We start from the raw sequence: 24388 nt of genomic DNA, 5'->3' as shown, positions 1-24388 counted from the left end.
ATTTCTAGGTCACTAATAAAATAAGTACATTTGTGATGTGATCACTGTACATACAGTCAGATGTTCTTCCAGTGATCTCTCTTCATTCTCGTATCATGTTGGAGAACATAATCATCAGGTTTCACTTGGGATTTCATGCAGCTCAAGTGCTGTTGTCATTAAAGCAAAAGGGGGACAAACCAAATAGTACTGAAACATTCTGAATTGCTTAATTTTTTCAATATGCAATGAACAACAATGCAATTTAAAATAATTTTCACTAGTGATATCAAACTTCTGTACTCCTTTGTATGTATGTAACATGTTCTCAGAGGAGATAATAATAATATATTATTGTCTTTTTCTGGTATGCTAAATGTTTTATATTGCTGCACTCATTCAGCAAGTGCTATACCATGCTATTGCCAACATGTTAGCAAATTTGCAAGTTAGTGTTTTCTGAATTTGCTTGTTATAGCTAGTTTCCACTAAAATTTTTGTTTACATGATAATTTTAAGTTAAATGCATGAAATGGATTATTCAAATATTTCATTTTTATAACAATTAAAATGTATGAGTACAAAATAAAAATCTGCTAGTTCTGCTTACTTAAACTTTTTTACTTAAATTTTTTTTTGTAATCGATTGCCTCAATTTTTTTGAGTTTTGCCAACTTATTCAGGTTTACAGTGTTGTTAAACTATTTTAGTGATAAAATCATCAGAGCAGCGCTGACTACACGTTTCTGTGCGAGTGTGTCCGTACTGAATGTGTGTGCTTTTGAGTGAGAGAGAGAGAGCACGAGAAAGAGTGATTTACGAACATAAAAAACCTAATATTGTTGCAATAAAAACATGGAAATAATTTGTAAGTTTTCCCCCCTATTGTTTACTATATTTATTTGCTTGGTCAGTGTCACTGTGTGTTTTAGTTCTTTTTGCTGTTGTAGGCCTTTGAAATAACTTTGATTTAACTGTAATTATTTGGCGAAGTGATATGGAACTGTAATGCGGTCAAGAGCTGTCTGAACTACTTTAGCCATTTGTTTCCCTGAAAATAATTGCACACCTTAGAACATTTGTCAACCAATCAGATTCCAGCATTCCATCGCCCACGTTTTTAGTAAATTTGGCCAACCTGTGGAACAATGATTGCATGCAAAAAAATGTACTTACATCAGTTACTCCTCCCCATAACAATTTAATAAAGATATCAAAACCTGCCATTTTTTCATTTTTTTTTACCCAAAGAGGGTCCACCCTACTGCATCCCAGCTGGACTGTGCCTCTGGCATCGAAGGAGCTGGTTGAGTGTGTGTCAGTGGGGGCGGCTTATAATGCCGCCTGTCTCAGTGAGCAGCGGGCTGCAACAGACAACCCACTGCACGCTACAGCACTCAGACTCCCTCAGGCCATCAGGGGGCTCCACATGTGGTCCGTTCAGGCCCCGGGGCCCCGCCAACCACAACACCACCCAGAGCGCACGTCCTGTTATGTGAGACGGACTGATCTTTGCATTTCCATTTCCATCTAGCTACATGCTTTTCTTTTTCCCCTCTCACAGCTCCTTCCCACATTGGGCAAAATGTAAACCAGCACATATAAAAACAGCTCTAATCCCCAGAGTATCCGCATCTATACAGATCTCTGTCTGTGACACTTGGCAGAATCGTTGTCGTGCTGTCACTCACAGGCGACGGAGAGTGCCGTCATTGATGTGGCTGGTGGATAAATGAGGCTTTTTTTATGAATATCTAATGTTCTGGGTCAAGCCGCACGTCAAGAACAGGAACAACGCCAAACCGTTCTCTTTTAAGATCGGCCTCTCTCTTTTTTCCTCACCTTTCTGCCAGAGAGGCCAATCAACAGAGAGAGCGAGGAAATGAAATCAGTGGCTAAATTGTTGCGTGATTGCCCATTCCCTAAAGAGGCTGGGCATCATTTGGAGAAAAGCATTTAATAATTGCTTTTAGGGCCATGTCAGACACATGCAATTCCCCGCACTAATGGCCCAGCTAGGCAGAACATGGCCCCAAGGGTCAGAGCAGGACAAGCCAGCCAGCGAGAGCTGGAACCGCATGTCTCTGTTTGTGTGTGTGTGTGTGAGAGATGAAGGAAAGGAGAATGAAAGAAGGAATGAGGGAGCAGGCATGGAGGAGATGAAGTGGCAGCGAGTGTAACCCAAAGGGGAAATGCACTTCAGTGTGAGTTTAATACTCTAGGCCGGGGATTTGGCAACCTGCCACACAGCAATTGTTTACCTTTTTGCTCACTGGCTGCATCTGTTCTGTTTTGTAAACGGCACTAAACTATCTGCCCGTAAACACTGGAATCAATAACAACTGTTTGGGGATTTCCCAGCCTCCCCTACGATTCTTTCTTCTTCTTCTCTCTCTCCCTCGCTCTCTCTCGTTTTCTTTGTGCCATTTTTCACTGCCTCCCCTCTTCTAGTCAAAGCAAGTGTGATGTGAATAGTTTACAAAAGGCTTTTTTTTTATGCTGAAGAGCACATTAGAGGAAAAATGATATGGCTTTGCGCATAGTTTTATTTATTATCAATCCTTATTCCTCATTACACAACCATACGTGATGTACTGTAACTTTTCTGTTATGTTACTACACTCCTTATATAAAGGTTGTTTATTCTGGCTCCATGAAGAACCTTTAACATCCATAGAATATTTCAATTGCAGTAAAGGTTCTTTATAGCGGAAAGGACTTCTTTAGGTTTTTAAATTGTTCTTATTTTTTTTTTAAAGAAATGTTCACTGAAAGTTTCTTTGGGAAACTCAAAATGCTGCTTCTATGGCATAAATTAAAAACCTAGTTATGTCTAAAATATTTTATCAGGTATAAACTGTCAATAAAAAAAAAAAATAAATAAAAATAATATTTTTAAAGGTGCCCTCGAATGAAAAATTGAATTTATCTTGGCATAGTTAAATAACAAGAGTTCAGTACATGGAAATGACATACAGTGAGTCTCAAACTCCATTGTTTCCTCCTTTTTATATAAATCTCATTTGTTTAAAAGACCTCCGAAGAACAGGCAAATCTCAACATAACACTGACTGTCCCCAATATTTGCATATGCCAGCCCACGTTTCCAACATTATAAAAGGCATTAGACAAGGGCAGCCAGTATTAACGTCTGGATGTGCACAACCAAATCATCAGACTAGGTAAGCAAGCAAGAACAATTGCGAAAAATGGCAGATGGAGCAATAATAACTGACATGATCCATGATAACATGATATTTTTAGTGATATTTGTAAACTGTCTTTCTAAATGTTTCGTTAGTATGTTGCTAATGTACTGTTAAATGTGGTTAAAGTTACCATCGGTTATTACTGTATTCACGGAGACAAGAGAGCCGTCGCTATTTTCATTTTTAAACACTTGCAGTCTGTATAATGCATAAACAACTTCATTCTTTATAAATCTCTCCAACAGAGTAGCATTAGCCGTTAGCCGCGGAGCACTATCAAACTCATTCAAAATCAGAAGTAAACAATATAACAGTATACAATACTCACATAATCCAATGCATGCATGCCGCATGCATGACAAACACTTTGTAAAGATCCATTTTGAGGGTTATATTAGCTGTGTAAACTTTGTTGAGGCACTGTTCAAGGCAAGCGCGAGCTCTGTGGGCGGAGAGCACGGGATGTAAAGGGGCCGCAGCATAAAATCGGCGTGTTTATAATGATGCCCCAAAATAGGCAGTTAAAAAAATTTATAAAAAAAAAAAATAATCTATGGGGTATTTTGATCTGAAACTTCACAGACACATTCAGGGGACACCTTAGACTTATATTAAATCTTTTAAAAACATAATCTAGGGCACCTTTAAATTGGTTAGGAATGACATTGTTATGATACAGAGGGGTGTAAAACAGGTAAGTAGTCTTTATTGAAACCAGTGAGCAGATATAGCAGTGCAGGAGTGAATACGAGGATGATAGAGATGAATGGTGATAGTTTCAGTCCTTTTGTGATTGCAGGTTGAAGAGTCTTTGATACCGCTGGGGCTGGAGAACGTAGGAGACGTAGGAGCACTCACACGGAGACGAGGAACACACTGGGAGATTGGGAAGCACAGGAGACAGGTAAGTAGCGAGCGGGGAGTCCTTGAGGTAAGCATACATGTAAGTATAGCAAAACGAGACCGGACATTGAGTGCTGGGTGCGAGTGCTCTTTATGCTGGTGTTGATGGGAGTGATAATGATGTGCAGGTGGCGGTGATTAGTATTCCGGTGATTGAGTGCATTGGGATTGGTGCATGGTGGAGCCTGACGTGTCTGTGACAGACATGAGGTTGAATAAATAATGAATTTTCATTTTTGGATGAACTTCCCTCTAAAAAGGTCATGAACTTCCCTGATTTTAGCCTCCTGATTTGAACACTCTGTTTTAAGGGACGTATCTGCTGTGAGACTTCAGTGTAAACGCCCACTGCTGTGAATGGCTAACATCTTGCATATGAAAAAGCTAAGTATTACATGTTTAACTCTCTCGAAAACTTTTAGCACCTTTTTACTATTATAGCTCTCAAGGTTAACTAATCATGTAAAGTGTTGATTATATTTACATCTGTGGCACTATATAGATTGTGGCATGAAATGTTGCAATGATGAGCATGTAGCCAGCGATCTGTTCATTGCAACTTGATTTCTGCACACTAACGAATGCCTTCATAACTAACAGTACAAACACACTGTAAATAAGAGATTTGATGATTATTATGGGAGTTTTGGCATGAGTCCAGAACTCAGTCACGGATAAACTCGTGCTGTTTGATAGACAGCTCCAGCGATGGCAAAGGGAGCGTTCTTTGATCTCTTTATATTTATAATTTAATCAGTTTAAATAATAGATTATTTTCATCCTACTAAGAGAAACAATGTGAATTTGACTGTTTTGACTGGTTTGATTTACTGGCACATAGACAAAGAATATCTGACTGTACATGAATCAAATCAGAAATCACTGGTTACAGATCAGGCATTATAATTAACATGGTTACTTACATGTTGTCGCATTACTGTTGAGTCCATTTCGTAAACGTCTGTTTGAAAATTGTGACTGATTTACCAAAGAATCCACAGTGAAATGTACTGAATAAAAACTAAATAATGCTCAACTGAGACATTCACATTGTTGAAAATAAACAAAAGAGCCACATTCCTAGCATTAGGATCCTTTGGAAGGTTATTTTTAGTCCAGTGAGTGATCCTGTGCTCTTCTCTCTTTTCATCTTACTAACGCCAGTGGGCAGGGCCAAAGTTGCAATGGCGAAGTAGGTGTTCTGCAAAGGTGGTCTTTCACCTATTTATTACGTCATGAATAGGCATATTCCAGGACGAGTCGTCCGCTGGGCTTGGTAACATTAAAAGCTGTTTTTGGACTAACAAGGAAGTTTTCATTTCTGAAACTTACAGGATATTCTTATAGTATGATGACCACTTATATATCAAAAGCTCAAGGAAAATTTGATTTCTCAGTTCATGACTCCTTTAAAGGAAAAATGCAGCTTAAAAATATCTTTAAACCATGTCTTTGAGCATAGCGATCAGCAAAACACATGGCATGAGTTTGATGGAACAATAAAGCAGTTTGGAAAAGGGTTATTGTTTTTGCATTTAGTGTCACCAGTCAGTGGTTCAGAAATAATATCTAGTCTTCACACAAATCTATCTTATGTTTTTAGAAGGCTTGGAATGTAATAATATTTTGCAGGTTGACTGCCCTTGTTCCCATTCACTTTAGTTTATTTAAAGAGAAGCTTAGAGATGCTGCTAAAGCATGAATGAAAAAAAAAGTACGCCTTTAGAATAACATTATGGTCAATAAATGATTTTTGAATGAGAATTAAACGCTATTATTAATTTGAATCTTAATCAAGGGCAAAATGGTGATAGCTCAAGGATCATCCCTTTCAAGGTTCGAACCTGCAGTCTTTTGTCCTCTCTCCTGAACTGAAAAAATGTAGTACAGGGTTTGTATTGTGTTACTATTTCCACAAACGCGCTTGGAGCTCTATAACCTTCCTCAGGACATCCTTCACAAAAAAATTCCATGCAACACTCTTACATTCTTGAAAATAATGTGCATAGGTACAGCTTTTACATCCCTCACTGGCTCAATCTATTTCTTGCATTATAATTGTATTTAGTTTAAATTCCCTGCTGCTTTTTAGTAGATTTTTCTCAAACACTTGAGTGATGTTCTGTTAAACATTTCTGCCTCTTCTATCCGCTGTGCTCCCAGGCCTTCCCTCTTTTACTACATCTGATATGAGTGTGATGCCCTTTTAACGACCCCGGCGAGGCCCTGACTCTCCGCTTTTTCCACAGTAAACGACACGTATCACTGCTCTCAACACCTTCAACACCTCCACCCCATCAGCGTGTTGTAATAACCCCCATTATGGCTTCAGTGGCGGGGCCATCCTCCCGCACAAGACTCCTAATGGTTAGCTATGAGAGAGGCCCTAATAAGCCGTTAATGGCGGGGTAATAAATAGCCCGACAATGGCTGGGTGGGAGGAAAAGACAAGATAGAATGACAGCGGAGCATTAAACATAAAGGTGAGCTGCCCGCTCTAAGTGTGAGTTAGTGCAGGGGGTGTAGAGGACGGGTGGGGTTCAAGGACACCTCTGAGAGGGATGGAGAGCGAGCAAGGGGCGGATGACTAATTTGGTGGATGTTAGACAAGTGGGGTTTTGTAACGTTTTGCATTATATGAAGAAGACAATGCCGTGGAATTTGTCCTGAGGCATAGAACATGAACTATTATTGTCACAGTGATGTGCGTTGTAAGGATTATGCTATAGGGAGGAAGTAGTGTTTGCAGGGAACATCTATGCATTGTATGTAGAGCTGTTTTGTATATCTGTTGTTTTTATTAAGAATATTCTCTCTTATTAAAAGGATAGTTCGCCCAAAAAGGAAAATTGGTTGTCATCATTTATCTACCCATCCTTGTTCCAAACTATTGGAACCTACACCTACAGTGGAAGGTGTTTGGCAGAATGTCAAAGCTGTTCTTTTTCATACAGTGTGATGTAGGTGATTTATAATCTCCAAGATGTCAAAAGCACAGTAAGGGTGTTTTCACACTTGGCATGTTTGGTTCGATTAAAACGAACCCTGGTGTGATTGCTCTGTTAGTGTGGTTCATTTGTCAAACGTGTTCTGTACCATCCATTTATGAATGTATACTGAACCCAGGTGCGCACCAAACAAGCGGACCGAGACCCCTGAAAAGATGAGTCTCGGCCCACTTCCAAACGAACTCTGGTGCGGTTCTAATTAAAGATGAACACGGACCAAAGACATGTAAATGAACCAAAAACAGGACATGATGTCCTTAAATGCATCACAGTTCTGTACAGGCATCAGAACAGCGTCACTTCACAGCAGATCTTAGTTTGTGTGTGACGGAGGGATTACTGCTGCTGTTTTGACTCCTTTACTTCACGGGTTCTCAGCTGATCAAAATACCATCGAATGTAGGCTACGCACATACAACAAGCGCAATTAGCCCAGCACACAGTATTGTTTTGGATGTTTGTCACAATTATATGTCATAAAAGCCAGCCAATCGGGTTGTGAACGTATCCCTGTGACTTTAGTTTTGGTGTTTAAAATGCCAATGTGAACGCTAAGTGGACCAGGACATTTTTTTTTTTTTTTGGGTCCAGACCAAACGAACCAAGCACACCAAACTACATGTGTGAACACACCCTAAAAGTATTATATAGGTTGTCCATACAATTAGCTATTTTGAAGTCTAATGAAATTCAAGTCTAAGTCTAATGAAATTGTAATATTTTCTATCATATAAAATTTAATGTATAGTAATAGTGTGAGGAACAGAACAACATTTAAAATCATCAATTTCCATGACTTTGCATTTTCATTATACTTCAATTTTATGATTATCATTTTATTAAGGGTTTGAGGCAAAATGAGAATCAAAAAAGGTATGGTCACTTTTTTGTGAGTGAAAATTTTTGTCATTTAAATAGGAATTTGTGTGAGAGCTTCCCACACAGATTTCACAACAGGTTCAAGTTGTTCACATAGATTTGCTGTGTTGACCAACAGAAAGCTGCTTAGTTTAAAAGTGACTTCTGTGTGAGCTGTGCTTCATTTATTGCTACACTATTGAAAATGGACCTTTATTGTCCACACAATTCTGCTAATCTGACCACAAATGTGATGATAAAAATAAAATTTTTGGCTGGACTGTTTCTTTTTAAAGACATTATCAATTGTGAGAAAAGGGCAGGAAAAATCATCACAGACTCCACTCACCCAGTTTACAACTCTTTGCACTTCTGGCCTCTGGCTGGCATTGCAGAGTACTGAGCACAAGAACTACAAACACGATTCCAAAAAAGTTGGGACACTGTACAAATTGTGAATAGAAAAGGAATGCAATAATTTACAAATCTCATAAACTTATATTTTATTCACAATAGAATATAGATAACATATCAAATGTTGAAAGTGAGACATTTTGAAATATCATGCCAAATATTGGTTCATTTTGGATTTCATGAGAGCTACACATTCCAAAAAAGTTGTTATTTATTAGGTCAATTGGCAACATGACTGGGTATAAAAAGAGCCTCTCAGAGTGGCAGTGTCTCTCAGAAGTCAAGAGGGGCCGAGGATCACCAATTCCCCAAATGCTGCTGCGAAAAATAGTGGAGCAATATCAGAAAGGAGTTTCTCAGAGAAAAATTGCAAAGAGTTTGAAGTTATCATCATCTACAGTGCATAATATCATCCAAAGATTCAGAGAATCTAGAACAATCTCTGTGTGTAGGGGTCAAGGCCGGAAAACCATACTGGATGCCCGTGATCTTCGAGCCTTAGACGGCACTGCATCACATACAGGAATGCTACTGTAATGGAAATCACAACATTGTCGGTGAACACAATCCTCCGTGCCATTCGCCGTTGCCGGCTAAAACGCTATAGGTCAAAAAAGAAGCCATGTCTAAACATGATCCAGAAGCGCAGGCGTTTTCTCTGGGCCAAGGCTCATTTAAAATGGACTGTGGCAAAGTGGAAAACTGTTCTGTGGTCAGGAGAATCAAAATCTGAAGTTCTTTTTGGAAAACTGGGACGCCATGTCATCCGGACTAAAGAGGACAAGGACAACCCAAGTTATTATCAGCACTCAGTTCAGAAGCCTGCATCTCTGATGGTATGGGGTTGCATGAGTGCGTGTGGCATGGGCAGCTTAGACATCTGGAAAGGCACCATCAATGCTGAAAGGTATATCCAAGTTCTAGAACAACATATGCTTCCATCCAGACGTCGTCTCTTTCAGAGAAGACCTTGCATTTTCCAACATGACAATGCCAGACCACATACTGCATCAATTACAACATCATGGCTGCGTAGAAGAAGGATCCGGTTACTGAAATGGCCAGCCTGCAGTCCAGATTTTTCACCCATAGAAAACATTTGGTGCATCATAAAGAGGAAGATGCGACAAAGAAGACCTAAGACAGTTGAGCAACTAGAAGCCTGTATTAGACAAGAATGGGACAACATTCCTATTCCTAAACTTGAGCAACTTGTCTCCTCAGTCCCCAGATGTTTGCAGACTGTTATAAAAAGAAGAGGGGATGCCACACAGTGGTAAACATGGCCTTGTCCCAACTTTTTTGAGATGTGTTGATGCCATGAAATTTAAAATCAACTTATTTTTCCCTTAAAATGATACATTTGATATGTCATCTATGTTGTATTCTGAATAAAATATTGAAATTTGAAACTTCCACATCATTACATTCTGTTTTTATTCACAATTTGTACAGTGTCCCAACTTTTTTAGAATTGGGTTTGTATTTCTTTCCACAAGCCATATCAATCTATAACTGTTAGCATAGCCACTATTGTCTTTTTTTACAGTGCATTGTTCTCAAGGGCATTATGTAGTAAAGATGTGCATTATGTAAATAATGCATATAATACAAGCAAGTGCTCAGAGTTCTTACAATGAAGCACTTATTACAGTAATTCTATCATGATGTTATTGGATCTCATTGAGATGTTTATTGTTAATCCTGGAGTGGTAAAGAGATACAGATACAGATACTACTATAGGACTCACATATAGTACATTCCCAGTACACATGTGTTACTTGTGTGCTGCATGTGCCACTTAATGCACAGCTCTTATACATAATGCAGTATGTTTGGAGTGATTTTACTGACAGGCTGATGTGCTTGTATGAGGGGAAGCGGATCTCAGTGGAGTGGAACTCCATGCATTCATGTAGTCGTTTTCCCAGGTCTGCCTCACATTCTCCCTCTGGACCCCATTAATGAAGAGCCAAGATGCTGGTATGACACACTCACCTGTGAAAAAGAAAAAAAATGTGCACACTCCTACACACGTATATATCACAAATTCATGAATTCCAAGGTGCTCACAAACTCACCTCATGGGGTCAGTCTCTGCATCTCTATAATCTATTAGCTTGCGAAATTATAAAATGACACGAAAAAAAGCAAAACAAATTTACACATGATCAATGTATGTGCCTGATTAAGTGGAGAGAAATGAGAGAATAAGATTGTTGCCATGTTGTCGGCTTGACGATAACAAAGTGACAATATGGTGTTAGAATCCAGAGGCGATATTGTTGCAATTATTGGGACTCCTTTCTTTTTATTTCACCCCTCCCTCCATCGCTTTCCCACTCAATCTTCCTGGAGCTTTCATAGCTGGGGCTAATGCCTTCCTGATCCACTCCCCAATGCCTTTTCTGTCAGAGGAAGTCATTTAAGAGCACACACAAAAGTATTTGTCGAAGTGTCTGAAAATACCGCAGCCCTCTTCTCCGCGGCCCATTCTTCAGGCCTAATGCGGAACATCCCCTGGGTGATGGCTTTGGCAGCTGCAGAAATGGGAGAGCCAAGCTGGAGATGAGGGTCATCGGCGGGTTACAGGAGAAAGTTTGTGCCCAGCAATGTTTGACTGTAGATTTGAGAGGAAACTTTACGGCCTCTGTGGGATTGGTGTAGATTGCAAGGCCACGGTTCACAGCCCCCCGGTGTCAAATGCACATTCACACAAGTCTTTCAGTTTTTATTATTTCATTTATTTGAGAAATGTGCAATCTTAGATTCCAGTGTTACATGTTTATTGTTGGAAATGTCCTTAAAGTAACCTTCAATTACTTTTACAATATCAATTTTCCAACAAATGCATCATGAAAAATTGAATGTTATGTTAAAATTAGATACTATAGGATATAAAGTGAAAATAGTGCTCTAAAGAGACCGGCTTGGAGGTCAAGGTTTTGGTTGGTTAGCATGGTCCAGTTAGCCACTGCTGGTAAATACCATATACACTCCCATTCAAAAGTTTGGAGTCTGTAAGATTTTTAAATGTTTTTGAAAAAAGTCTCATCCTCATCAATGCTCCAGTTATTTGATAAAAAAAAATAGTAAAAACAATAGTATTGTGAAACATTACAATTTAAGATAACAGTTTCCTATTTTAATATATTTTATAATATAATTTATTCCTGTGATGCAAAGCTGAATTTTCAGCAGTCATTGCTCCAGTCTTCACTGTTACATGATCCTTCAGAAATCATTGGGCCTGTTTACACCTGGTCACTTCATGCATTTTCTCTGATCGGATATCTATCCAATTGTGAAAAGACTATGTGTAAATGCCCTCCGAAATGCTTTCAAGAAGGATTCTCTGATTCATTCTAAGACGCATTCCAGATGAAACTGGACAAGTGTTTCTTGAAACCTCATATGCAAATTTTACTCCTCCCAAAATGTTAAAAAAATAATCATGTGAGAGCGTATTATAGGCAAGATATGATAGCGCTACTGCAACACTCATCGCCACAGATGAGTAGCTGAGTATCTCTTCCTCAACGTGCAAACCTCCGTTAAATTTGCATATAGCGTAGGAATTAAAGATCAGATTAATATTCATTTTGCAGAGACACATTTATGTGGCCAAGTGTAAATGGAACTGTTTTACCAAACCATATAGCTATCTGATCAGTAAAATCGCATGAAGTGACCAGGTGTAAACAGGCCCGTTCTAACCTAGTAGATGTTTTACCAGTGTCAGACTCTTTTTGAAGACTCTTAAATGTGTGAAATGGACCATAGTGCTGGTATAGAGAATTTATTGAAGGCTGTTTTGTAGCATAACATTTCTGGACTGATGTTGATGTGCTTACATTTCAACCTTCTAAATCCTTAACCCATAGAAACTGTCTGTATGACAGACATTCATACTAAGAATCTCTAAAGAGGAACCTGTCAACTGAGATTCTACAGATGGTTTTATTTGATGTATCTGCCCTTGTGTAGTTCTGCACATCTTTAAAAGTGCCGTAGAACGTGTTTTCAAAAGATGTAATATAAGTCTAAGGTGTCCCCTGAATGTGTCTGTGAAGTTTCAGCTCAAAATACCCCATAAATGTTTTTTTATTAATTTTTTTAACTGCCTATTTTGGGGCATCATTAAATATGTGCCGATTCAGGGTGTGCGGCCCCTTTAAATTCTTGTGCTCCCCTCCTCCGGAGCTCGCGCTTGCCTTAAACAGCATAAACAAAGTTCACACAGGTAATATAACCCTCAAAATGGATCTTTACAAAGTGTTCATCATGCAGCATGTCTAATTGCGTAAGTATGGTATTTATTTGGATGTTTACATTTGATTCTGAATGAATTTGATGGTGTTCCGTGGCTAAAGCTAACATTGCATACTATTGGAGAGATGTATAAAGAATGAAGTTGTGTTTATGAATTATACAGACTGCAAGTGTTTAAAAAAATGAAAATAACGACAGTCTTGTCTCCTTGAATACAGTAAGAAACGATGGTAACTTTAACCACATTTAACAGTACATTAGCAACATGCTAATGAAACATTTAGAAAGACAATTTACAAATATCACTAAAAATATCATGATATCATGGATCATGTCAGTTATTATTGCTCCATCTGCCATTTTTCGCTATTGTCCTTGCTTGCTTACCTAGTCTGATGATTCAGCTGTGCACAGATCCACACGTTCTGCCCTTGTCTAATGCCTTGAACATGAGCTGGCATATGCAAATATTGGGGGCGTACATATTAATGATCCCGACTGTTGCGTCACATTCGGTGTTATGTTGAGATTCGCCTGTTCTTCGGAGGTCTTTTAAACAAATGAGATTTATATAAGAAGGAGGAAACAATGGTGTTTGAGACTCACTGTATGCCATTTCCATTTAACTATGCCAAGGTAAATTAAATTTTTGATTCTAGGGCACCTTTAAAAGTGCATTTGCATCAGACTTTTACAAACTAAATATACGCATAATACATAACCCTTCACTGTTTTATGCTGGTTTGGTACTTGTCGACAAGTATGGTGTTTTCTTTTGTGTGTGTATTCGTTTTTGAGCCATTTGACTGAAGAAGTTAAACTATTTTACATGTATTTGCATTTATCATTTAGCAGCGCTTTTACCCAAAGTAACTTTCAAATGAAGAACATCACTAGCAATCTACCATACAAGAACCAACAATATTTGTAGTACCACAATGGCAAGTTTCAAGAGTAAGCCTGAAGTAGTTCAGAAGTAAAAATGAACAAAATATCTTAGCTAATTTATAGGAAGTGCCTTTGTTTATGGTTGTAGTTCAGTTAAGTGCTCACAGAAGAGTTGTCTTCAACTATTTCATAATGTTTGTCATGGACTCGGAATGACGGATTGAGGTTAAAAGCTCCAACACAGAACCGCAACACAAAATATGCCGTTCAACATTTGTCCATGACTAACTCTTTGTTGTGTTCATTTACAGCTCCTCAGGATCTTCCCCAAAGAGGACGAAACTTCTGCCTCACCTCCCATCAGCTCAGGTGCCTGACCCAGCTGACCTCCACCTTACTGAAGCTGGAACAAACTGTGGAGGACCTGGCAACCCATCTGGGTTTCCTTAACTGCGCTGGAGAATCAGTCTGTAGTGTCAAAGGTACACTTTAACAACCATTGCTAAACATTACCACATCCAAATGCGAACTAAAGTCAAATCCATCCGAAACAGGTCAGTGCGGCGCAGCAGTCCTGATTTTAAAAGGAAAATTCTGTCATCATTTACTCACCCTAATGTCATTCAAATCTTGAATGACTTCCTTTTGAGAAGATACAGTGAAAGTAGTTATTTTGAAGAGTACCTTTCAAAAGCTTGGGGACAGTAAGATTTTTCTTTGAAGAAATAACTACTTATTCAGCAAGGACACATTAAATTGATCAAAAGTGACAGTAAAGACATTTATAAAGTTACAACAGATTTATATTTTAAATAAATTCTATTCTTTGGTGAACTTTCTGTTCACCAAAGAATCCTGAAAAAAAAAAAAAGTATCACACTTTCCACAAAAATATTAAGCAGCACAACCATTTTCAGCTGTATAATAATAATAAAAATTGTTTCTTGAGCAACAAACCATCATATTAGAATGATTTCTGAAGGATCATGTGACACTGAAGACTGCTAATGTAATGATGCTGAAAATTCAGCTTTGCCATCACAAGAATAAATGACATAAAAAAAAAAATCATATAGAAAACTTTTATTTTAATTTGTAATAATATTTCACAATATTAATTTTTTACTGTATTCTTGATCAAATAAATGCAGCCTTGGTGAGCATTCAAAAACAACTTACCTACAAATCATACCGCCCCAAATTTTAAACGGTAGTATTTGTAAAAAAATAAAAAAAAATAAAAAAATGACAAAAACATTCTTCAAACCATCCTATTTTGTGTTCCACAGAAGAAAGTAAGTCATTCAGGTTTAAAACAATATGAGGGTGAGTAAATGATGAGTTTTCTTGTTTGGGTGGACTATCCCTTTAAATACCATATGATCATCAAAACAACCATATAAGCAAATGTCCTCCTACAGCAACTGTGAAAACATATACAGATAACTGGTTTATGATGCTTTCAGACTGAATGTGATATATGCCAGTCAACAAGATATATGGTTGTTGTTGTTGTTTTTTTTTTTTTTCGATGAATATCAACATAGTGTAAATAAATGGCAGCCGATAAAGATTTCTGACAACAGTCTCCTACAAATCTGACATGTGAAATGATTTGTCACCGTGGGAGCGGAAAACCTCCAGCTATATTGTGCTCGACGGAGCCTTTAAATACGACAAGCCTCCAATTCCTGCGTATAATAGCGACATCTCTACAGGCAGCTTATGAGACCAGACTGCTGGCCTGTAGCATTACCTTGTATACATATGCTTTTTTAATGAGAGTTTTCTCGCCTTTCTTTAAAGCACTTTTACCGTTCCTTATGTGTGTGTGTGTGTGTTCATTTTTTTTTTCTTTTTCTTTTCGCATATAGAAACACTTCTACACGCACAAATTGAGGAGGCCGGAAATTTCTTTTAATTTATTTTTTTTTCTGCTATGAAAGTGACTGGTGCGTATAGTAATTTCTGTAAAGGTTACATTAAAAAACAGGACAAGCAGAAAAGGGCTGGATTTACTGAGAAGTAAACAGCCTTTAAAGGGCAGTTATCCAAATCATTAATTCAGCCAATCAAACGACTTAATTACCAGAAATTCATCAGATGGGCTTAAAGGTCAAAAAGTGACATGCTGGCTGCTTCTCTCCTCCTTCGCCTGGCTCGGCTCTCTCTCTTCTTCAACTAAATTGCCTCGCCCGGGGTCTCACTTCCGAAGCGTCTGATTAGAAAAATGCGGCCTTGATGCATGCACTTTTAATTTGCCCACAACAAGCACACACACACACTTATCCTCCCTCTAACCCTTCCATGGATTAGCCCAGATATGGCCATAGCTATCAGGGGTTCAAATCAACTCCAAAGCCTCCGAATTTAACAAAGCTTACTGTTGCAATTACTGCGTCTACTTTTTAGTTTTTTCCCCACTTTATTGAGTGAATCACGTTGTTGGTTTGTAGATCGTCACTGCGCAGAGGAGTTTAATATGTTGACCTGGCCTGACCCTGGCACCCCACACATTGGCTTCTTTTCTAAAGGCACTGTTTAGAGCGGGAATGCATATGATAATATGCTAACGGAACATATGAGATGTTCCTGTGTGAAATGTTTTAATGAGCTGGAAATTAGAGGATTTGGAGCTCACTTCCTTTCGTAAAGCTGTAGTGACAGTTTACTGTAGATGCATTTTGTGTGTTTTTGCTTTTTCCATGCAGGGGTCCCGAAGAAGGTCAGGGATGATATGGAGGTGACGACAGCAGAAGACAAAGCCGCTACTGATCTTGTGCTGCAAAGTACAGAGGTGATACACATCCCTTATTTAATCACTTCTGGTGCAAATACCATCAAACATTTTTTTTTCATTGCACCATTATGACTTTTGAAACAACCCTCCAATATAGAACTTTACTAAATGCATTTTTATTGTAATCAACAACATCTCTATTGCTCTTACTCAGGGTAAAGAATTTAAAGGTGCCCTAGAACCAGTTTTTACAAGATGTAATATAAGTCTAAGGTGTCCCCTGAATGTGTCTGTGAAGTTTCAGCTCAAAATACCCCATAGATTTTTTAAAATTATTATTTTTTAACTGCCTATTTTGGGGCATCATTAACTATGCACCGATTCAGGCTGCGGCCCCTTTAAATCGCGCGCTCCCTGCCCCCCAAGCTCTCGACTATAATACAGTGCATTTACAAAGTTCACACAGCTAATATAACCCTCAAATGGATCTTTACAAAATGTTCGTCATGCATACTGCATGCATGCGTCAGATCATGTGAGTATAGTATTTATTTGGATGTTTACATTTGATTCTGAATGAGTTTGATAGTGCTCCGTGTCTAAAGCTAACATTACACACTGTTGGAGAGATTTATAAAGAATGAAGTTGTGTTTATGAATTATACAGACTGCAAGTGTTTAAAAATGAAAATAACGACGGCTCTCTTGTCTCCGTGAATACAGTCAGAAACGATGGTAACTTTAACCACATTTAACAGTACATTAGCAACATGCTAACGAAACATTTAGAAAGACAATTCACAAATATCACTAAAAATATCATGTAATCATGGATCATGTCAGTTATTATTGCTCCATCTGCCATTTTTCGCTATTGTTCTTGCTTCCTTACCTAGTCTGATGATTCAGCTGTGCACAGATCCAGACGTTAATACTGGCTGCCCTTGTCTAATGCCTTGAACATGGGCTGGCATATGCTATTAGGGTAATACATATTAATGATCACAGTCTGTGTTATGTTGAGATTCGCCTGTTTTTCTGAGGTCTTTTAAACAAATGAGATTTACACAAGAAGAAGGAAACAAGGGTGTTTGAGACTCACTGTATGTCATTTCCATGTACTGAACTCTTGTTATTCAACTATGCCAAGGTAAATTCAATTTTTGATTCTAGGGCACCTTTAAACAAAACCCTAACCCTAAATATTGAGTCAAAATACTATAATACCCTAGCAACACCATATTATTGTGTTGGGGAATCTTTCATGGGCAAGCAGCACTATACATTATCATATCCTTAAATGCATGTTTTGTTTTGAAACCATTCAAATATATTCCAATCTGACCAGATGTGTGTGTGTGTGTGTGTGTGTGTGTGTGTGTGTGTGTGTGTGTGTGTGTGTGTGTGTGTGTGTGTGTGTGTGTGTGTGTTTAGGTGGTGTGTCTTGAGTTTGGGTGGAGGGCTGCGTTCAGAGACCTCATTCCTCAGATGGCTCACTGTGTGAAGGTGGTGTTGGATGACGTGTGCAGTAAGAATCTGCAGCAGGAGGAAGCTGCACATGCATCGGGCTCTGCTAACATCTCCATAGCCCCTGTTACCCACAGACACGCTCCAGAGAGAGACTCTCCAAAGATGATGGCAAAGGTAATTTAAATTTCAAAATTCAAACTTCAGTAATTTAAATAGTAAATGAAGAACCACACACATATACACACATATATGTATGTATGAATAAATATGTATGTGTTCATATATATATATATATATATATATATATATATATATATATAATAAAATGCAATTTATTTTCAGCATCATTACTTCAGTCTTCAGTGTCACATTATCCTTCAGAAATCATTCTAATATGCTGATTTGGTGTTCAAGAAACATTTATTATTATTATTATAAAAAATAATGAAAAAAGTTATTCTACTTAATGTTATAATTGTATTTGTTTATATATATTTTGTAAAATGTGATTTTTTTCAGGATTGTTTGATGAATTGAAAATTTATAATATTATTTATTTGAAATATAAATCTTTTGTTACATTATAAATGTTGCTTCTGTCACTTTTGATCAATTTAATGTGTCCTTGCTAAAAAAAAGTATGAATTTCTTAAAAAAAAAAAAAAAATCTTTCTGACCCCAAACTTCGGACTGATAATATATTCAAAATATATGAAAGGATTAGTTCACCCAAAAATGAAAATTCTGTCATTTATTACTCACCCTCATGTCGTTCCACACCCATAAGACCTTCGTTAATCTTCGGAACACAAATTAAGATATTTTTTGTTGAAATCCGATGGCTCCGTGAGGCCTGCATAGGGAGCAATGACATTTCCTCTCTCAAGATCCATAAAGGTACTAAAAACATATTTAAATCAGTTCAATATTAATATTATAAAGCGACAAGAATATTTTTGGTGCGCCAAAATAAAAAAATAAATAAAAAAACGACTTATATAGTGATGGCCGATTTCAAAACACTGCTTCAGGAAGCTTCGGAGCATTATGAATGAACTTGTTGAATCAGCGGTTCGGAGCACCAAAGTCATGTGATTTCAGCAGTTTGGCGGTTTGACACGCGATCCGAATCATGATTCGACACAGAAGAATCATAACGCTCAGAAGCTCCCTGAAGCAGTGTTTTGAAATCAGCCATCACTAAATAAGTCGTTAATTAGTTTTTCTGGTGCACCAAAAATATTCTCATCGCTTTATATTATTAATACTGAACCACTGTACTCACATGAACTGATTTAAATTTGTTTTTAGTACATTAATGGATCTTGAGAGAGGAAATGTCATTGTTGGCTATGGAGGCCTCACAGAGCCATCGGATTTCAACAAAAATATCTTAATTTGTGTTCCGAAGATTAACGAAGGTCTTACGGGTGTGGAACGACATGAGGGTGAGTAATAAATGACATTATTTTCATTTTTGGGTGAACTAACCCTTTAAAATGAAAATTATCCCATAATTTACTCACCCTCAAGCCATCCTAGGTGTATATGACTTTATATGATTATTCCTGTCAAACACAGAGTTATATTAAAAAATATTCTGGCTCTTCCAAGCTTTATAATGGGTGAATAGAAACTGATATTTTAAGGCCCAAAAAAGCACATCCATCAATAATAAAAGTAATCCATACGGCTCCAGGGGGTTAATAAAGGCCTTCTGAAATGAAGCGATGCGTTTCTGTAAAAATATACCCATATTTATAAGTTTATAAACTAGAATCACTGGCTTCCGTACGCTAGTCGATTACAGCGGAAGAGTGAACTTTGACCCGACACATGACGTATTGACGAACACAGAAGCGCAGAGGATAGAGCAAAACAAAACAATGGTCACGAAATAGTCAAAAATGAGAATTTTTAAAGAGAAATGTCGGAGGAGCTTGAGTTTTTTCCCCAGCCCAATTTGTTTAAACTGCGAGTCTACTTTCACCTAAGCTTATGCTACTCCTACATCCTATGTCATACGCCGAAACTCGACTCTCTTGTGAACGCGTGGACGGACATTACCGGAAGCTAGTTTTATAGTATATAAAATTATAAACATTATAAACAAAATAAATGTTTTTCTTACATAAATGCTTCACTTCAGAAGGCCTTTATTAACACCCTGGAGCCATAGGGATTACTTCTATGATAGATGGATGTGCTTTTTTGGTCTTCAAAATGTCGGTTACTATTCACTCCCATTATTAAGCTTGGAAGAGCCAGAATATTTTTCAATATAACTCTGATTGTGTGACTGAAAGAAGAAAGTCATATACACCTATGAGTAAATCATGGGATCATATTAATTTTTAGGTGAACTACCCTTTTAATGACTTGTTTATATACTTATTATAGCATCATGTTAGCTTAGCAACTGAACACTATTCATGCGGTGCACAGAGTTTCTGCCCATGTACTGTAGAGCATTCCAAATAGTCTCTTTTGAATGAGGAAGCTTGTTGGCAGTATGCATCAAGGCAGCTTGCTAGGACAGACCTATAGAGGAATGTTTTTGTGATGGATTTGTGAATATTTCCTTACCTTTCCAGTCTCTTTCGAAATACTCCAGTGGTTCACAATGACATGACATGTCTGGCACCGTGGCTCCAGGAGCCTCTCTGGTCCTGTGGGTTTGCTCTACGGCCCAGTGTCTTGCCTCATTTTATCCCTCATCACGGAGATCCCCGTCTGAGACAAGCTCCATTCGCTGCAGCTCAGGCAGATTGATGAGCCATCACAGCCCCAAAGGAGCTTGGATAGGATGCAGGTGTTTCGGTCCATGCATGCCCCCTGCACCAGCCCTTTTTTTCTTGTTAAAAACATAATTCATTCATATCCACACAAGACAAAAGTCAATAAAACTTAAAACACACAGACACAGACACACACACACATATTTTGATTTCAGATTGTACATTGCCATTCTTTTGAACTTTCTATTCATCAAAGTCCTGGAAAAAAAAAATGGTTTCAACAAAAAATGTTATGTTACAATAGGTATGTTAACTGTTTTCAATATTGATAATAATAAGAATTCTTTCTTGAGCACCAAATCATCATATTAGAATGATTTCTGAAGGACCATGTGACACTGAAGACTGGAGTAATGGCTGCTGAAAATTTTGCTTTACCATTACAGTAATAAATTGCATTATAAAATGTAATGTATTAATAGAAATTTTAGATTATTAGAAATTAGAAATTGTATTATTTTAGATTGTGATAATATTTAACAATATTACTGTGAAATTAATCAAACTGATGTGTGAGCATAGAAGACTTCCAGGTTTCAAACACATTTAAAATTCTTACCAACCCAAATATTACATTACAAACCGTATTTTCCGGACTTTATTTTGCAGTGTTTTTATCATCTGAAGCATAATGCTACTTATATTCTGAAGCAAAATATATAATGCTACTAACGTCAAACACGCAAAATAGAGTATGCATACATACAAACAAATTTTAGGTGCAACTTATTTTCCCGAAAATACAGTATATTCTTTTTGAGTATTTTCATATTTCTGCCTTTTCATACATGCAAACCAGCTTTAAAGGGTTAGTTCACCCAAAAATGAAAATTCTGTCATTTATTACTCACCCTCATGCCGTTCCACACCCGTAAGACCTTCATTAATCTTCGGAATGCAAATTGAGATATTTTTGTTGAAATCCGATGGCTCAGTGAGGCCTGCATAGGGAGCAATGACATTTCCTCTCTCAAGATCCATAAAGGCCACTAAAATCATATTTAAATCAGTTAATGTGAATTCAGTGGTTCAATATTAATATTATAAAGTGATGAGAATATTTTTTTGTGTGCCAAAAAAAAAAAAAAAAAAAAAAATGATTTAGTGATGGCTGATTTCAAAACACTGCTTCAGGAAGCTTCGGAGCATAATGAATCAGCGTGTTGAATCAGCGGCTTGGAGCGCCAAAGTCACGTGATTTCAGTAGTTTGGCTGTTTGACACGCGATCCGAATCACTGATTCGATACGCTGATTCATTCCTGAAGCAGTGTTTTGAAATCGGCCATCACTATATAAGTCGTTATTTAGTTTTTTTGGCGCACCAAAAATATTCTCGTCGCCTTATATTATTAATATTGAACCACTGTACTCACATGAACTGATTTAAATATGTTTTTAGTACATTAATGGATTTTGAGAGAGGAAATGTCATTGCTGACTATGGAGGCCTCACTGAGCCATCGGATTTCAACAAAAATATTTGTGTTCCGAAGATTAACGAAGGTCTTACGGGTGTGGAATGGCATGAGTGTGAGTAATAAATGGCATTATTTTCTTTTTTTGGGTGAACTAACCCTTTAAAACCTTTGTCGAACAACAACAAAAAAGATGCTTTTGCACAACATGGCCTCATCTTCATGAAGTTTAGAACGTCAGCGTTCATGTCTGATTTCCATACCATTTCATTGATGCTGCCGACACCCCTGGAACCACATCACTAACAAGTGTCAAAATTTGTTCGCACTCAAGACCTGTACAACACATTTACGTGTAGGTCAGTGCTTCAGAATGAGCAGCCCTCATCTCAAAGGTTAGCATGTGCATTTATTTGCATTCTCTGCTACCCAGAGTGTCTGAGAACCCCTTCTTTTTGACACATGTCAACACGGCCCATAAGTAGGCGGCGTTATGCTAGCCCAGATCCGACTTAGCCAGAGCATAGTCAGACCAGATGCATTACAGAGATCAATACTTCACCCATTCATATTCATACATTCATGCTTTGTTTCGAACTCTCAGAGTTGCCAGACCTCCTGTCTGCATAATATTTCAGCAAACCATTTATCAACCTGAAACCGCGATCCAGCTATTGACCACCTCACGTTGACGATCGTCCTTAACCCTGTGTGAGGAGAAGGATTTAGCACTGTTCAAAGGTGCAAGAAGACCGCTGCAGAGTTGAGCTCTTAAATGTTTTAAAGCTTTGCTGAGAAATAACCTTGCGGTGGCTGTCCTATTGGAATCCATATCTTTGATCTGCTCTAGTTAAGGGTTCTCCGAACCGGAGCAGCAGGCTTTAGAAAGCCATAAATCTCACCGACACCTCTCGGGTGCTCATCACCTTGGATTGGGGCGAATCTTTGCATTCTCGCCCACATCTCTCTCACACTTCCCACTAAGCTTATAACAACAACACTCAGCCTGTTATCGACTCGCTGTCCAATCGACCGACTGTTTCAAGACCTGTTCAGCCTTTAGGGGCTTCCGGTTGGCGGGTCTCTTAGCGCACTTTAGGGATGTCAAAAGCAGCATTAGTAAACATTATACCAGTTTTCGTATCAGTATCATAATACAGAGTGCCAATATGTGCAAGAGGTCATGTTGTAATATGGCTATGCATAAGTGGTCAAATGCACCTCTTGGTCAAAATGTCGTCGAAATCTTGATGGGATATTAATGCAAACACAGTTGATTTGTCTTAAGTGGATGTGAACAGGAAAGGAAAATCTGATTTTTTTTTTTTTTTTTTTTTGGTCTGTTAGGTCTGTTAGGCCTTGCAGTGAAGGTCCATTGACCTGTCACTGACTCTTAAAAGGTTAATTCAGCCAAAAATGAAAATTCTGTCATTAATTACTAATCCTCATGTCATTCCACACCCGTAAGACACAAATTAAGATATTTTTGATAAAAATTTAAAATCACCCATCATCAGATTTGTTTTTTTGGTGAACAAAAAGTATTCTCGTCACTTCATAACATTAAGGTTGAACCATTGTATTCACATGAACTGTTTTAAATATGTCTTTAGTAGCTTTCTGGCCATCTGAAAGTGTTAATTATCTTGCTGGCAATGGAGGCCTCACTGAGCCATCAGATTTTATCAAAAATATCTTAATTTGTGTTCCGAAGATGAACGAAGGTCTTACGGGTGTGGAACGACATGAGGGTGAGTAATTAGTGACAGAATTTTCATTTTTGGGTGAACTAACCCTGTAATATTAATCAAGCAATATTAATTAGAAAAACTTGAAAATCACTCATGGTTCATAATTTCTTTAATTTCTTTACTGTTTTTTGTACAAAAATGATAAATGCAACATTCCATTGTTTTAATTTAAATAGGTAATATTTATTGGTATAGATTATTATGATGATGATATTAATTAATGAGATTTATTTAAATTTTCTAACTATACTAATATAAAAACTATAATAAAATATAATATAATATAAATCATGTAATAAAATATAATTTATAATTGAATACAACTTAATATAGTATATATTATATAATAAAATATAAATAAATTATAATAATTTTCTTTTATAATTATAATTTCATTATAATTACCATATTAATGACTTTTTGTTTGTCAGCAATATTTATTTAATTGATAAATACTTGCAGCATACCATCATTTTGTTTTTTTAATATTTATAGTTATTGTGTATTATTAAAATAATGAATCAAATTTTGTAATAATACTAAGTAATTATAATATTAAAGTTAATATAATAATACACTACTAAGTAATAATTGTCTTTTATAATTATAATTTTATTATTTTACTGACATTTTATTTGTTCATTTAACTGAAAAAGCAATATTTAAATAATTTTTACAGCA

General features: G+C 37.3%; 1 protein-coding gene across 2 annotated transcripts in view; it reads left to right on the top strand.

Moving 5' to 3' along the window:
• The window catches only part of kiaa0825 (KIAA0825 ortholog), a 188106-nt gene that overhangs the window by 27664 nt on the left and 136054 nt on the right, over positions 1–24388 (top strand). For both annotated transcript variants that reach the window (XM_048189167.1, XM_048189168.1), the window contains exons 5-7: positions 13844–14014; positions 16244–16329; positions 17707–17916. In XM_048189167.1, coding sequence (XP_048045124.1) covers positions 13844–14014; positions 16244–16329; positions 17707–17916 — 467 coding nt within the window. The remainder of the gene's footprint in view (positions 1–13843; positions 14015–16243; positions 16330–17706; positions 17917–24388) is intronic.

The sequence above is a fragment of the Megalobrama amblycephala genome, linkage group LG4, assembly GCF_018812025.1.
Source record: "Megalobrama amblycephala isolate DHTTF-2021 linkage group LG4, ASM1881202v1, whole genome shotgun sequence".
In the NCBI taxonomy this organism is placed as follows: Eukaryota; Metazoa; Chordata; class Actinopteri; order Cypriniformes; family Xenocyprididae; genus Megalobrama; species Megalobrama amblycephala.
This window is presented reverse-complemented; position numbering and strand designations above follow the sequence as displayed.